The sequence below is a fragment of the Stylophora pistillata genome, chromosome 4 (genome assembly GCF_964205215.1).
Source record: "Stylophora pistillata chromosome 4, jaStyPist1.2, whole genome shotgun sequence".
In the NCBI taxonomy this organism is placed as follows: Eukaryota; Metazoa; Cnidaria; class Anthozoa; order Scleractinia; family Pocilloporidae; genus Stylophora; species Stylophora pistillata.
In genome coordinates this window covers 9,448,315-9,462,346 of record NC_142522.1, presented here as the reverse complement: position 1 = coordinate 9,462,346, position 14,032 = coordinate 9,448,315, and the positions used below count along the sequence as shown (strand labels likewise).

The 14,032-nt window shown below is 39.0% G+C and overlaps 3 protein-coding genes across 8 annotated transcripts in view; 1 reads left to right on the top strand and 2 right to left on the bottom strand.

The window, feature by feature from the left end:
• The window catches only part of LOC111347413 (TNF receptor-associated factor 2), a 33,907-nt gene extending 25,531 nt beyond the window's left edge, over positions 1–8,376 (bottom strand). For 2 of the 3 annotated variants that reach the window (XM_088757354.1, XM_088757358.1), the window contains exon 1: positions 8,271–8,376. The gene's annotated coding sequence lies outside the window, so the exon portion shown is untranslated. The remainder of the gene's footprint in view (positions 1–8,270) is intronic. The other variant, XM_088757355.1, reaches the window with a different exon arrangement.
• Positions 281–5,005, top strand: LOC148732352 (uncharacterized). Its single transcript, XM_088757838.1, has 3 exons — positions 281–667; positions 1,701–4,589; positions 4,940–5,005. Exons 1-3 carry the CDS (start codon positions 281–283, stop codon positions 5,003–5,005), a joined length of 3,342 nt encoding a protein of 1,113 aa, XP_088613964.1.
• Positions 8,377–10,297: 1,921 nt separating the features above from the next.
• Positions 10,298–13,728, bottom strand: LOC148732351 (uncharacterized). Of its 4 annotated transcripts, XR_016000279.1 has the most exons (4): positions 13,529–13,728; positions 12,450–12,738; positions 11,680–11,913; positions 10,298–11,210 (listed from the first exon to the last, which is right to left on the bottom strand). XR_016000279.1 is itself a non-coding variant. In XM_088757740.1 (3 exons), the coding sequence occupies exons 1-2, from the start codon at positions 12,774–12,776 to the stop codon at positions 11,905–11,907; spliced, it is 336 nt and encodes a 111-aa protein (XP_088613866.1). In that variant the 5' UTR covers positions 12,777–13,397; the 3' UTR covers positions 10,298–11,210; positions 11,680–11,904. The 4 variants fall into 4 exon arrangements, 3 of the variants coding, with proteins under 3 accessions (XP_088613866.1, XP_088613867.1, XP_088613868.1); XM_088757740.1 differs by lacking the exon at positions 13,529–13,728 and having other exon boundaries at positions 12,450–13,397; XM_088757741.1 differs by lacking the exon at positions 13,529–13,728 and having other exon boundaries at positions 11,685–11,913; positions 12,450–13,397.
• Between the last annotated feature and the right edge of the window lie 304 nt (positions 13,729–14,032).

Sequence of the window (14,032 nt, the reverse complement as noted above, 5' to 3'; positions counted from 1 at the left end):
ATACAAACTTTTGCAAAATGATTGCTTCTTCCACACTTTCCGCATGTTCTGCCATAAGCAGGGCATTTTTCTCGCTTGAGCTCGTGAGTTCCGCTGCAATATTTGCACTTTTTCGCATCTTTTGAGTTACGCACTCGCATTCCTTGCATGTCCCTTGTGCACAAAGCAGTTGAGCACCGTTTGGGAACTAACCGCGCAATTCCGTAATCCTTGGGTGACCTTACTTCAATCGTCCTGGTCGATATAGCGGCATTATCGTTACGAAGTCAGCCCCCCTTGGATGAATGATGAAATTTTGAAATTGATACGTGAAAGAGATGGTCTGCTGAAAATAGTGCGTCGTACAAACCTTTCAATCGACTGGTCTTTTTACACTCGTGCAAAATGCAAAACATCAAATTTGATAAAACATGCTTTCTTCCAGGAAACAATAGACAAGAACAAAGGGAACCCCAAAGGAATCTGGAAGGCGCTAAAGACTTTAAGCGGTGTTAAGAAAGACCGAGTTACCATCAGACAACTAATTACGGAGCAAGGCGCCATAACAGATAAACAAGAAATTGCTGAATATATGAATGACGCTTTTATCAACATTGCTTCTCAGATTATCTCTGGTAATCAGTGCATCGTAGATTTAGATCTTGATGATGTGGCTCTCCATGAGTTTGTAAAGTCAGAGTCAGGAAACTAGTCCTTTGAAATACCACCTCTTACTGAGGGACAGATGCTTGGTCTCATTAACAAGGTCCCTCCAAATAAGGCGATTGGATGTGACGGCCTTAGTGCGAAGGTTCTCAAGTTAGCAGCTTCTGTTCTCACCCATCCCCTTTGTCGCCTTATGATTCTTTCCATATCTACTGGCTCCTTTCCATCAACATGGAAAACCGCTCAAGTCACTCCCTTGTTCAAAAATGGCTTTCATGAGGACACAAGCAACTACCGACCAATTTCTGTTTCACCTGTTCTCTCGAAGATACTTGAACGACACGTTTCAACATCCCTTTGCAAATACCTACATAGCTACGATTTGGTATACAACCTTCAGTCAGCTTTTCGACCAAGTCATTCTACGGAAACGGCACTCAGTTAAATTAACTGATGAACTGCTCTTTAATATGGATAATGATATGGTCAATGGCTTAGCTTTTGTTGATTTTACAAAGGCCTTCGATATGATAAATCATGAGCTTTTACTTAAGAAGCTATCTATTTATGGGGCCAATGATTTATCACTTAAGTGGTTTGGGTCATATCTTACCCGAAGGGAATAATATGTACGTATAAATGGCTGCTGTTCCACCAGTAAACAGTTGTTACAAGGAGTGCCTCAAGCTTCGATCTTAGGGCCTATTCTCTTCCAATTGCTTGTGAACTACATGCCTTTAAGTGTACGTGATTTAACACTAGACGTTTATACTGATGATGATGCTTTATCAAAAACCTCTAGAGGGTAAAATGACCCTCATCTGACACAGGCTCTCAATCAAGATCTCAAACGTTTAGATGCGTGGTCGGCACGAAACGATATTTTCATTAACTTTCAGAAAAACAAGTCCATGCTGGTAACAGCGAAGCGTTTGCGGAACCTTGTCTCCTCTACCACAATAGCTATTAACTTAAATGGAAGAAACATTCAGCATGTAACTGATTTCAAACTTTTAGGGGTAACGTTAGATCACGATCTTTCATTTAATCGCCAGATCGAGGATGTCATAGACTTGGAGACGACTCGAAACTTCTTTGTTGCATTGACATCGCGAGTCCGCCATCTTGGAACACGTGCGAAGGGATATTTTGGTACAGACCTGACTCGATATCCCAATTCTGTCTCTACATTTAATATCTCAAGATTGGTACAATGTGGAGACATCGAAATAAACCCTGGACCAGAACAGTCATTATCTCCGGGATTATCCACAACTCGCAAAAAACCTCTTTGGAAGTGCCCTTGTGATGTATGTACGAAGTCTGTTCGCTCCAATCAGAAAGGGATTCTCTGCGATGGTTGTAACAAATGGTTCCACCTAAAGTGCATTACCATGGATCTACAGGCTTATATTGACTTGGGGTCTTCTGATGAGCAGTGGTTCTGTGACAAAAATTGTGGGTGGCCTTTTAACTTCACTGATTCATTCTTTGAGTCGTCCTTCTCAACTGGGCAGAATGTAAGCTTAAGCTCTGATGTCTCTGCGGAATCTTCCCCTCACTCTGCTAATGGCTTCTCCAAGTGCTTATTATTAAATACGAGGAGTATTCGAAACAAGATCAACGACCTAAATGCTTTGTTATTAATGGACTCCTTTGACATTGTTGCCTTGACGGAGACTTGGTTAGACAATGAATTTGATGACCGTGATCTACATCTTGAGGGTTATAGTATCCTTCGTCGGGATAGACGTGGTAGGCGTGGTGGAGGAGTGTTGCTCGCAACTAAATCACACCTGCCATGTGTACGGAGATACGATCTTGAGGTAAATGCGGAGATGCTAGCCTGTGAATTAAAGACCAGTAATACACGATGTCTATTATTTGCAGTTTTTTACAGACCACCAGACGCTGAAGAGACGTTCTTGGATGAATTCAGGAGATTTCTCAATAAAGCTTCTGGTACAGGAATCGCTGATTTAATTATCACTGGCGATTTTAATTTTCCCTGTGTCGATTGGTCTACTGGATCACCAACTATTTTAGACAATTTGACTGAAACTTTTTGTGAAATCCTGGATGACCATTTTCTCACCCAAACAAACCCATATATCACTCGTCCCAGTGCCACTAATACCTTATCATCTGGTAACATCTTAGACCTTGTGTTGACGAATCATGAATCACTCATCGAAGGAACTACTGTGCACCCAAATGGATTTGATTCAGATCATTTCCCAGTCTGTTTCGCGATCAAGAAAAAGTTCAACAGGCCGAAAAACAGTCAAAGATTAGTTTACCGATATGATAAAGCTGACATTGATGGTCTAAGAAATACATTCTCTCACATTTTATGGGATTCCTACATATCCTGTGAGGATATTGACTCAGGTACGGCGAATTTCCAAGATCTTGTTCTCGCGGCAGTCAATCAACATGTACCAAAGATGAAGCTTAGACGCAAGCCAAGACCTCCATGGATAGATAAAGAGGTCTTAAAGTTAGTGAGGAAAAAGAAAGTCTTGTGGAAGCGTTTAAGGGCCAATGCTTCTCTTGAGGTGACAACAAAGTTTAAACTTCTTAGGAAACAGACCAAACGTCTTATCTCCTTTAAGTATTTCCAGTACTTAAAGTCTCTATCGGATAAGCTGAAGACTAATCCAAGGAAGTTTTGGTCTTTTCATTCTCTTAAGTCCAAGAGCAAGAGACTGCCAGAAGTAATAACTTACTCTGGCAAAGCCAGGTCTGCAAAAGATCCTGTGGAAAAAGCTTCCCTGTTCAATGAATTCTTCAGCTCCGTTTTCTCTACAAAAACATCAAACTCTGGCAGCTCTCATGTTGATGTGATTAATCCTAACTTATTGATGGATGTATTCACTTCGTACAGTGAAGTTAAGAATATCCTCTGCAACTTGGACATTAATAAAGCAACTGGAGTAGACGGCATTCCTGCGAGGATATTGAGGGAATGTGCAGAGGAGCTATCTTACCCATTGGTTCTACTGTTTAACTTGTCGTTCAGGTGTGGGAGAGTTCCTTCTTCATGGAAAAGAGCTAATGTCACTCCTGTGTTTAAATCAGATGCTAAAGATGTGGTAGAGAATTATCGATCTATATCCCTGTTATCGATTCCAAGTAAATGCCAAGAGAAGATTGTATATAATGCCATATATTCTCATGTGGCCCCTTTCCTGACAGATTGGCAACATGGTTTCATAAGGGGTCGCTCGTGTGCTACCCAGTTGGTATTAACACACCATCAGTGGACAAAGGCCTTGGATGATGGACTACAGGTGGATGTCGTGTTCTTAGATTTTTCTAAGGCATTTGACAGAGTATCACATGATATACTTCTTCTGAAGTTGTGTAATTTCGGCATCTCTGGTAGCCTACTAAGATGGTGCGAGGATTACTTGACCCACAGAGAGCAAAGGGTTGTTATTGAAGGACAGAGTTCTACCTGGTCTGTTATCCCATCTGGTGTACCACAGGGCTCCCTACTAGGGCCATTATTTTTTGTAATATTCATTAGTGATTTGCCGGATGTGGTTATGCCTGGAAACACAATCGCACTGTACGCAGATGATTGTAAAACATCAAGACTGATAAACTGTACATCAGACCAACATGATTTTCAATCTGACCTGAATAATCTACACATCTGGAGTCAGCGAAATCTAATGGATTTTAATGTAAAGAAATGCAAATTGATGCGTATCACGAAAAAAAGTATGCCTTTTCGTTCTGACCTTAAGCTGAATGAGAGCTCTCTGGAAGAAACATCTGAATTCTGTGATCTTGGATTAGTTACTAGTAACAAGTTGTCCTGGAATGCTCATGTTGATAAGATATCAAGCAAGGCTAACAAGATTCTTGGCCTTATTAAAAGGACATGCAAGGGTCTGAAAGATGTTAACATGTTAAGAAGGTTGTACTGTGCTTTGGTAAGGTCCCAATTGGAATACTGTACTATTGTCTGGTCACCCTTCACGGCTAGAAACATTAATAAATTGGAAAGGATTCAGCGAAGAGCCACCAAGTTTATTCTAAAAACTGATGATGATTACAACACTCGTAAAGAAAAACTGAACCTGTTATCTCTAGAGGACAGACGCTTCTTTTTTGACGTACTATTTTTTTATAGAGTTCTTAATGGGTATATTAATATAGATATATCCTCTTATATCCAATTTTATTCACATTCGGAAAGATACTCGTTGAGGGGTAAGGACGAACTTAAATTAAAAAAGAACTACGCGAGGACTGATACTTTTAGGTTTTGCTATTTTAATAGGATTGTCCACATGTGGAATGGGCTGCCACTATCGGTCCGTCAGGCTCCAAGTGTTTCTTGTTTTAAAAGGGGTGTAAGGGATTATTTGACTGCAAGATTTGATTGATTTTAGTTTGGATTTGTTTTTTTGTTAAAGGTGGTCTGCCGTGCATGGGGATTTATCTCTTTTGCGGACCATCCTTATGGCACCTTTCTTTTTACTCTTTTGTATTATTATCTATTAATGTAAGTAAGTAAGTAAGTAAGTAAGTTATATGTGTCATTAAATTGTAATAAATAAAATAAAATAAAAACACCTTCTGTCGGCTTATTTAACTCCTTAAAGTGGATTCCCTTTTAAGCTGAATCAGACGTAAACCAATGCACTTTAACCTACAAAAGGCTGAATGGCAAAACTCCTAAATATATAAATGATTTGCTGATCAGAAACTCAGACACACATAATAGATCAACCCGTTTCTGTAATCTTAACTTAAGTTGTCCTCAATATAAGACAAGTAAGAAAGGCGGTCGAACGTTTACTGTGAGAGAAACAAAGGAATGGAACAAACTAAGCGCGCACCTCAAACGGAGTACTAGGGTAAAAAACTTTAAGCGTTCCCTTTTCAAAATAATTTTAAATAATCAAATTCTTGCCTAATTATTCATGTAAATTTTAAAATCTGTATATAACCACATTTTATAATCTAATTTTGCGATGTATAAAGGCTTTTGTACTATTTTAATTACTATTAATATTGTTACAACTATTGCTATTAGTTTGTTTTTTTTGAGGGCCATTAGGTTATCAGTTTTCCACATTAAATAAAGTCTTACTTACCTACTTACTACTTACTTACTGTGAGGTCCCCTTGCACGGCTTCCTCCCATTCTTTTCAGTTTTTTAATCAGATGTACTCCTCTTATTGTTTTGTCTTACTTGAAATAACGGCTCTCAGCTAAGGAGCGCGCTGAAATTTTTGCTAGGAGTTTTTCAATCCGGATTTTAAAGGAATAAATATTCGAGTGAACGTAAATAATGGAACGAGAACAAACGGAAATCCAACAAAGAAAGTTTATCATGCTTTTATCCTTCTCTTATTACCGATGACATTTTCAGTGACACCTCAGTATCAAGGGGAAAAAGCCAACCATCAATAGCATGAACTTTACATTGGCATCCCGCAATAGTAGAGACTACTTTTTTTTCATACGGCACAGACAGTAATGTCTCCAGTTCTTCGCAATTAACTTTAGCACCTAGCTTATGAAATAACAAACTGTTGTAAACGAGATCCTATAACCTTTTTAGGGTCTCAGCTCTGTCGAGTTGCTAATTAGGTTGTACATGATGAACAACCTTACAGCAACAACCTCTCGACAGAAAACATGTCGCTAAGTTGGTGGAAATATAAATAGTGCCTTTCATTTGGATACAGAAATAACTTTATTTGCTCGGTAGTTACAACAGGCTTATTTTTCTCTTCTTGCAGTTCACGCGTTCGAGACCTTGTTTTGCTTTTTCAGACGTAATGCAACGGAAGCTTGCGTTTTCTGGCATCACGTCATAAACTCCATCCTCTGTACACCGAACAGGGATTTTCTCTGATCAAAAAAGAAAAACTTGTATCAATCACTCATTTCCAGTGAGGCTCAGTTTAAAACGAAAAAATTCCGATAAAACTTTTTCTTTAATTATGATTGCCACTAAAAGTGCATACTTGACACTCTATACTTATAAAAGCAAAATCACTTGTTTACGATACTGTACCACCGCACAGACAAAATCAATGCTTATGATATTTTCCTAGATATCTTAATTTAGTCTCTCTTACCTTCGCGCCAGAAATTTTCCGTAGTCTTTTTCCCTTGCCAACCTTCCATCATGAAGCATTTTTTCAGACGCCAAACGATCGAAATGCACCACCTCATCACTCCCAAACAACATCAAAAAAGTCTTCTTTGGCCTCGGCAAAGAAACGGCATGCTTTCTATAAAAACTGCCTGAATCAAAGTTCTGCCTAGGTGATATTACTTTGTATTTCCAGCGAAAATTAAACTTTTCCTTGTCATTACTTTCACCGAAGTTATCTCAGCGGTGGTGAACTGTGGTTTGAGGGCCTACTTTCTCAGGATGTGGCGTGGGACAAGTCATAAGTGTAATCCACTGAGAACTATTTAAAACTGGAGTGCGTTGTGTGACTTTGCTATCGCGTCTGATAAGTTTTCCATTCTAAAACGGCGTTGACATAATCGCTATGCTTTCCAAGTTGTCTTTCTTTATCCAGAGAAACTCCATATTCATCTTATTGAAATTCTTAACTCTGCCGAGGTCTTCACAGAATTGCAACCATCTTTGCAAAATACTTTTAAATTAATATGGTTTTGGGCTGGGAAGTGATCATAACAAAGAATTTTTTCCCGAAACCGAAAGTTTCACACCACTAAACAAAGCATCCTAAGCGTAGTAACTGATTTGCAATTTCACGTCGACCAGGCTTTGAAATAAAATTGTCTGAAACTAGTATTTCGTTTCAACACTACTGCTTCAAACGAACAGCATTAAATTTGGTCACAGGGGTAACAAAATACGTACATCATCTTGTAAAGGTATTAAAATGGAAAATGAAACTGCTTATTCAAGATGAAACGTCCTATTAGCAATAATTGCAATATAAAAACTTCTAGCTGCTCTTATAGGTCTTAAGGTTACTCTAAATGATAAACTAAGAGTAGCATCACCGGTACCAAAGATTTTGTTCAGTGTCTTATTTAGTACTGGTGTTAATAGACAGAATGAAATTTGTCGGATGCGTTGGGCGAAAACAGGACAATGGAAAAAAATTACTTCCGCGATGCAACTCTGATGGAGAAGACTCTCACTTTGGTTTGAAGCGCAAAGCATCGAAAATACTTTGTTTCGCTGCGCAAACCTTGTCGGTTTCCACAGTGTTATATTTTGTCACGGGTGGGAAAACCTGAAGACAATTTTGGGGTTACAAAATATGATTGTTATTTCAACGAGTCAGGACACTACATTCAGTTATTTCAGAGAATCCGGGTTTCACCTGGACTGCAATGGCTTACAATTCAAGACTTGAGGTTGTTGCTCGTTCGATCACAATCAAGTTTAAACATAACTCTGGAGTATCCTTGTGCGGTGTTGAGTGAACAAAACATTAATATAGGATGTGAGAGTCTAAAAGTCACATTCAGTTGATAATCGGACTTCACCAAATGCTTACGATTTATGGACCGTATTTTACACGCAGTTTAATGCTATCCCCGTTTAAAACCTTGTAAACAAAACTTTTACGCACATAATACTTTCGGATGCCTAAATTTTACTTACTTTTACGATTTGAACGCCATATTCCGTGCCGATCCAATTTCTTACAGGAGAAGCGGAACGTGAAAGAAAACCTGTCTTTGTTTTGCATCTGTCACTTCCCACCTGAACTGTCTCTTTAGGGAATTCCCCGAACCGCAACATAAATAATACAAGTCACGAGAACCAATCGAGGCATGGGAAGAAAGGGAGATTGAATTACTAGTTCTCCTGGACTGTTGTTACAAACCAGCTGTACACAGCATAATTAAACCGGAATTGCGAAAAGAGTAAGCTCTTGATTCACACACGTTGAGGAGTGAACAAAAATAACTGCAAAGCATTTGAAAAACAGTGGCGCGGTGTAGATCAAATGCGCAAACTTGGAAATTGGTATTGGCTGTAACTTCACGTACCGCAGTTGCAATATCAATAATAGACCCTTCCACGGTTTTATCGGCCATATTGGTTGGGGGTCAAACAAAACCTCGTTGCGTAGCAACGAGCCATAGAATCTCATATGATAAGAAGACGCGCACCGCTACCCTCGTTTAAATTTTTGCTTTGTTCAGGAACAAAAATTAATATTCATCGCTGAAAAAGAGAAGACATCAATAAAGGCGAGTGACTTTTTCTCCTCTCGGCGAAAAACCTTTTCTTTTCTGCGTTTTATGGGAACATTGAGATCGTTTTTCTTTGGAAGTGACCTCGTGCCGAGATAATGCCAGAAGGTCAGAGTACAGCTTTTCCGAATGACTTTTTGTATTTAAGTAACTTAATCGTGCAGAGGAAAAATTGAAATAAATGTGTTTACGTGCTCTTTAAACCTTTTCGTCCAGACAGGCTAACATACTCTTGAAAAACCAATAACTCGGCAAAGAGAAATCCCTGGTTCAATGGATTTTGGAGATAGGTGTTCTGTTGGCGGCTGTAACAACGATAGAGGAGATCCGAAAAAATGGGTCATCCACTCACATGCACAGAAGTTATCGTTCCACAAGCCCAAGCAATCATTAATTGAAGCATGGTCTCGACAGGTTCAGAAGGGAAGAAAATATTTCTCAGTAGGAAAGTCAAGGGAGAGTGTTGTCGTCTGCTCCAATCATTTTCGAGACGGGAAGCCTTCAGTAAGCAATCCAATAGCTACTCTTTTTTTGACTCCTTTTGAGCATTCAAATACTAAGTCACGCAAAAGGCAGCGATTATCAACATGGGTTGATAATAGTGATATCATCGCTGCAAGTGACGAATTGATGAATAGTGGAGACGATCCTCCAGGGTTAAAACTGTGTACAGCCTCTGCACAAATAACCAGAGATGCTCATGTTCGACTCTGTACTGGCATGCAAAATACAGATGCTTTCAGAACCTATTTGAGTACTTACTCCCAACATAAATCCTAAAATTTAAAACTACACGATATCGATGACTAAAAAACATATTCTAATTTCTCAACCGAAAGAAGTGCTTTTTAAAATGCCATTCTCGCACCATGGCGGCCACGAGGTCACCTTCAAACAACATATCAATCTGCCCATAAAACGCAGTGATAAAAAGGTACTTCGCCAAAAATTCGGCACTTACTTTCAGTAACGCCTTGACTATGTTCCCACTAGATTTGGAGACGAAAATAAGCGATTTTCCCTTTATAAAGTTACGATATTGAGCGAAGGTACCGACGCGCGTCGAATAATTACAAAAGAATATATAACACGTAATTTTTTAAGTACAGATTTTCTGAAGTAAGAACTTTTTTTGGAAAAAAATCAAACTTTGCCATGGTATAGTTACTAAGGTTAAAGCAAAGAATCGCCAACATCACCGAGCGGCTGTCTATGAACTAAGACTTACGGCTTAATCAACAATTTCAGTGACTCAATCGGCCATCACAATTTATATTTGTTTCAGTTAATTTCAAAACATTTTAATCGGTTTCTTTCAGCTTGTTACTAAACAGTAAAAAATGAGCATGTTGGCGTCTACTTTTGCAGTTATCAGTGGTGAACGGTACCCTAATATTATGATAACTCGCCCAAACAGCAGCACATATATCCCTCGAATGGTTAAGTAAACCATTTAAAAGTCGATTTATTTTTCAGAGAAGAAAACTTGTCAGCAGTATTTATGATTTCAATACAACTGTGCCACACAAAAAGGCAATGGAAATTTCCATGTAATACTCATTCACGTATACTTAACATTATCAATCATTATTAAACAAAATTGAACGGGTACATGGAAATTTCCATGTAATACCCATTTGTGCGTAAAAAAATAATTTCAAACACCTTTGGCCATTAAACGGGTCCATGGAATTTTCCATGTACATGCAATACTTACTCGCGTATACAAAACAGTATCAAACATTCTTAATCAAAACAGGTACATAGAAATTTCCATGTAATACTCATTTACGTATACAAACAGTATCAATCATTCAGAACCAATTTAAACAGGTACAAGGAAATTTTCATGTAATACTTATACGATTTCATTGTGCCGGATAGTGTCTCACCAAAATGATCTATGGAAATTTCAATGAAATATTTATCCTCGTATACAAACAGTATCAAACAGTCCTGACCAAAGCGGTACCGGTACGTGGAAATATCCATGTAATACCCTTTCACACGCAAAAAATTATAATAATTTCAAACTTTCTTGGCCCAAAATGGGTGTATGGAATTTTATAGTGACAAGTTTATAGTGTCCAAAATTCCTTTTCAAAACAAGTTTATGGAAATTTTCATGTAATACTCATTCGAATATTCAAAATAGTATCTGTTTCATGTTTTGCTAAACAAATTCTCCACTCGTCGTTATCTTTGGACCCTGATCCCGGCTTGCATGCTGGACGGCTCAGCGTGACAGCTTCTTTCCTAAAACCAGAAACAGGCTTCTCGTCCTTACATACGGATAATAAGTTCACGTTCCTTTGAACCGACAGTTTGAGGCAGAAAGTCACTGAAACACATAAAAATAAGGGATAAACAAGTTATTACTTTTTGCAGGTATTGGCATTGTTTACAGATATTTTGACTGCAGGTTACTGCAAGTCAGCAATTTTGTCTCACTTCTTTTAGAAATTTAGTAACTGTATTATGGCATAGAAAATAAAGGAGTCAATGTCTGTAAAATGTGCAGCTTAAGTACATTTTATTTGTATAATTGTGTCTTACCTAGAGTATACGAGTCTCCAAACAATAATACAATCCCTCTTAGAGGCACGAAAAGCTTTATGATGTGCTGCATGAGGTCCACCTCATTCTCAGCCACAAACCAATTTGTGGCACTTTTCGATGTGTGCCAATAATAATGACACTGGCTCTTACGTTTACGTTTGTCGACGCAAACGTCGTAATCGACAAGGTCTCAGCATCAAAAGAAAATGGTTCACTTGGTTGTACGGAAATAGAGTTTGACTCATTCTCACCTCACCGTTTTTTTGGCTTGATTTTCCTCGCAGCCACTGGTAGAGGAACTATTTACAGGTCGTTTGTCAGAACTTGACGTGGGGAACAATTCTACTTCTAGTAATTTTCTGACTTGTTTTCCAAATCTTGAAATGTCAGAAATTTCTCGGTACAACAGTTTATTGAGGTCGTCGGTGGGATTTAAGAACAACTTGAAACGTCCGGGAGAAGACTTTTTCCGAGGTTTATTTTACCTAAGAAACAATGAATGCCGTTTGAAATATCATAAAACCGTTTTACCGTATCTTTTACGAATTACATTGGTGTGAAAAGTAAATTCGATTGAAAATGCGGCATCGCCGGCTCCGTCCAAACACGTTTAGCGGAAACGGAGACCAGAAGCGGAACTTTCTTGCGGCATTTTTGAAAAGTGTCACAGATTGATTGCTATTGTGCTCGCATTGCGAAATGCTTTAAATTTGTGTGGGAAATTTCATGTAAAAGGTAGTAAAAATTGAGAGTGAATGGTCAGAGTAAGCTAAACGCCGAAAGTAGGGAAATCTATTGCCATAGACAGGCCAAGTTTACTCAGTGAGGACCTTTTTGGAAGCCAAATCAAATGCAGCTAATCTAAGACACAAGAACATTTTTTCCTCCAAACTTATTTTTCTATTGCACGATAGAAAATGATCCTTATCTAGTACAAACTCAAAATGATCTTTCTCAGAGCAAATTCTCCTTTCTTCTGACTGAAGCTTAAATTTTTCAGAATTCTCGAAACGAAACGTACCTTGAGTTTCCTTCGATCTTCACTCGCAGGCTTCATGTGAACAACAGACCCAGGATCAGTGCCATCCTGCGTTAGAATGGATGATTTATTGTAATGATGCAGTGTGCCGGCGCACCTCTCCGTTTTCTGTTTTCGCCAAGTACCACTTTCTGTCGGAATAGTGCCGCTTTTCCCTTTTTCCTTCTTTCGAGTAAGGAAGCGAGGACCCTCTACCACGTGTTGTTCCCTTATCTTTTCACTCACTGAGTTTTTTGAGCCTGGCTTGTCAAATAGCTGACCTGCATGAACCCTGAAGAATGTGCGACCACCATTTTGAATTGAGATCATTTAAGCCGTATCGTTTGTTTATTGGTTAATATGCACACCCCATAAGAAATTCTTTTGTATGCCCGATGACGTAGGAGTTTTCAAATTTCCGACAGCCGCATCACGCTGTTGAGGAAGCTGTTAGTTTTTTCAAACTGAAATAGGAATACATGAACGGCTATGGATATTATGGATTACTCTAGTTCGGTTGCAGAAGAGCCACTGTCACTCTCGATTCCTTCAAGTCTCGCCGAGGAGCCTTTGGTAGAAACATCAGTTGCTGAAGAAAGCTTTGAGAGCCGAGCTACGAGAATAGAAGAGTCAGCCGTGGAGGTATTTCAACCTCTCTTAGCAAGCACGCCTGCTAAACGGAAAAGGGAAGCCTCGATCGAGTACCGAATCGTTAGACTTTTCAAGAGCTGAAACACCACTCTCGCCTGAGCACAGAGCTTCCAAAGAGTAAGAAGTAGAAACTTCTAGCGCTGCAGGTTGTGAGGACGATGACAATGTGGTCCTTTCTGAAAATGAAAGCTTCAGCGGTAACAAGGCGCAAAGCGGCAACCTTGAAGGTAAATTTCTAATCAGCTCTTCCCTAACTTCAAAAACAGAGCGTTTTTCTTTCTGTTTGAGGATAATAATTCTCAATTCAGAAACACTGCAGTTGATATAGGGGGGAAAGTAGAGGAATTCTTTGATGTTCTCAAAGTAACAGATCTCGTTATGAATAGCCGGAAAACTGTTTGCCAGCTTATACTGTCCGCACAATTCAATACCTATTCACGCAGCCAAGGAGCAATTAAGAGCTCCTCCAAGTGTTTTTCCTCCAGTGTTTAAAATGATGCTAAAATCGTGGACGTGGCTGAAAAAAAAAAGGATATCAGTGTATTCCAAAAGTTAATTTTTCCGACTTATCCAAAGTGAAAAACGAGATAGGAACGAACTGACCTCAAAAACCCAACGCCGGAAACGCGCAAAAGTGAGAGAACTAAAACTTCATTTCATCAAAGTTGAAGATCAGTCCAGGAGGTTTTGCCCCATTTTGAAAGAATTTGACAAGTTTCCGACTTTAGACGTAGAGGAAGACCGGGAATTCAATCGGGCTTTGGGCGGCGCATCCAAAGCAAGTAAAAAAGGCTTATTGTGAACATTGTGAAGAACACGTATTAGTGAGCTGGATTTGCACTGCAAAATGGAGCGTCATAAATCCATAATACAGCAACTAGGATAGTGGAACAATCTTGACGCCCTAATCTATAAACTACCGTCTATTGGGAAAT

Coding starts and splice junctions, on each gene's coding strand:
- LOC148732352 (XM_088757838.1), top strand. CDS start 281: ATGAATGATGAAATTTTGAAATTGATACGTGAAAGAGATGGTCTGCTG. Junction 668..1,700: donor ATGTGGCTCTCCATGAGTTT/GTAAAGTCAGAG, acceptor TTTAATCGCCAG/ATCGAGGATGTCATAGACTT. Junction 4,590..4,939: donor GAAGGTTGTACTGTGCTTTG/GTAAGGTCCCAA, acceptor CTATTTTAATAG/GATTGTCCACATGTGGAATG.
- LOC148732351 (XM_088757740.1), bottom strand. CDS start 12,776: ATGATCTCAATTCAAAATGGTGGTCGCACATTCTTCAGGGTTCATGCA.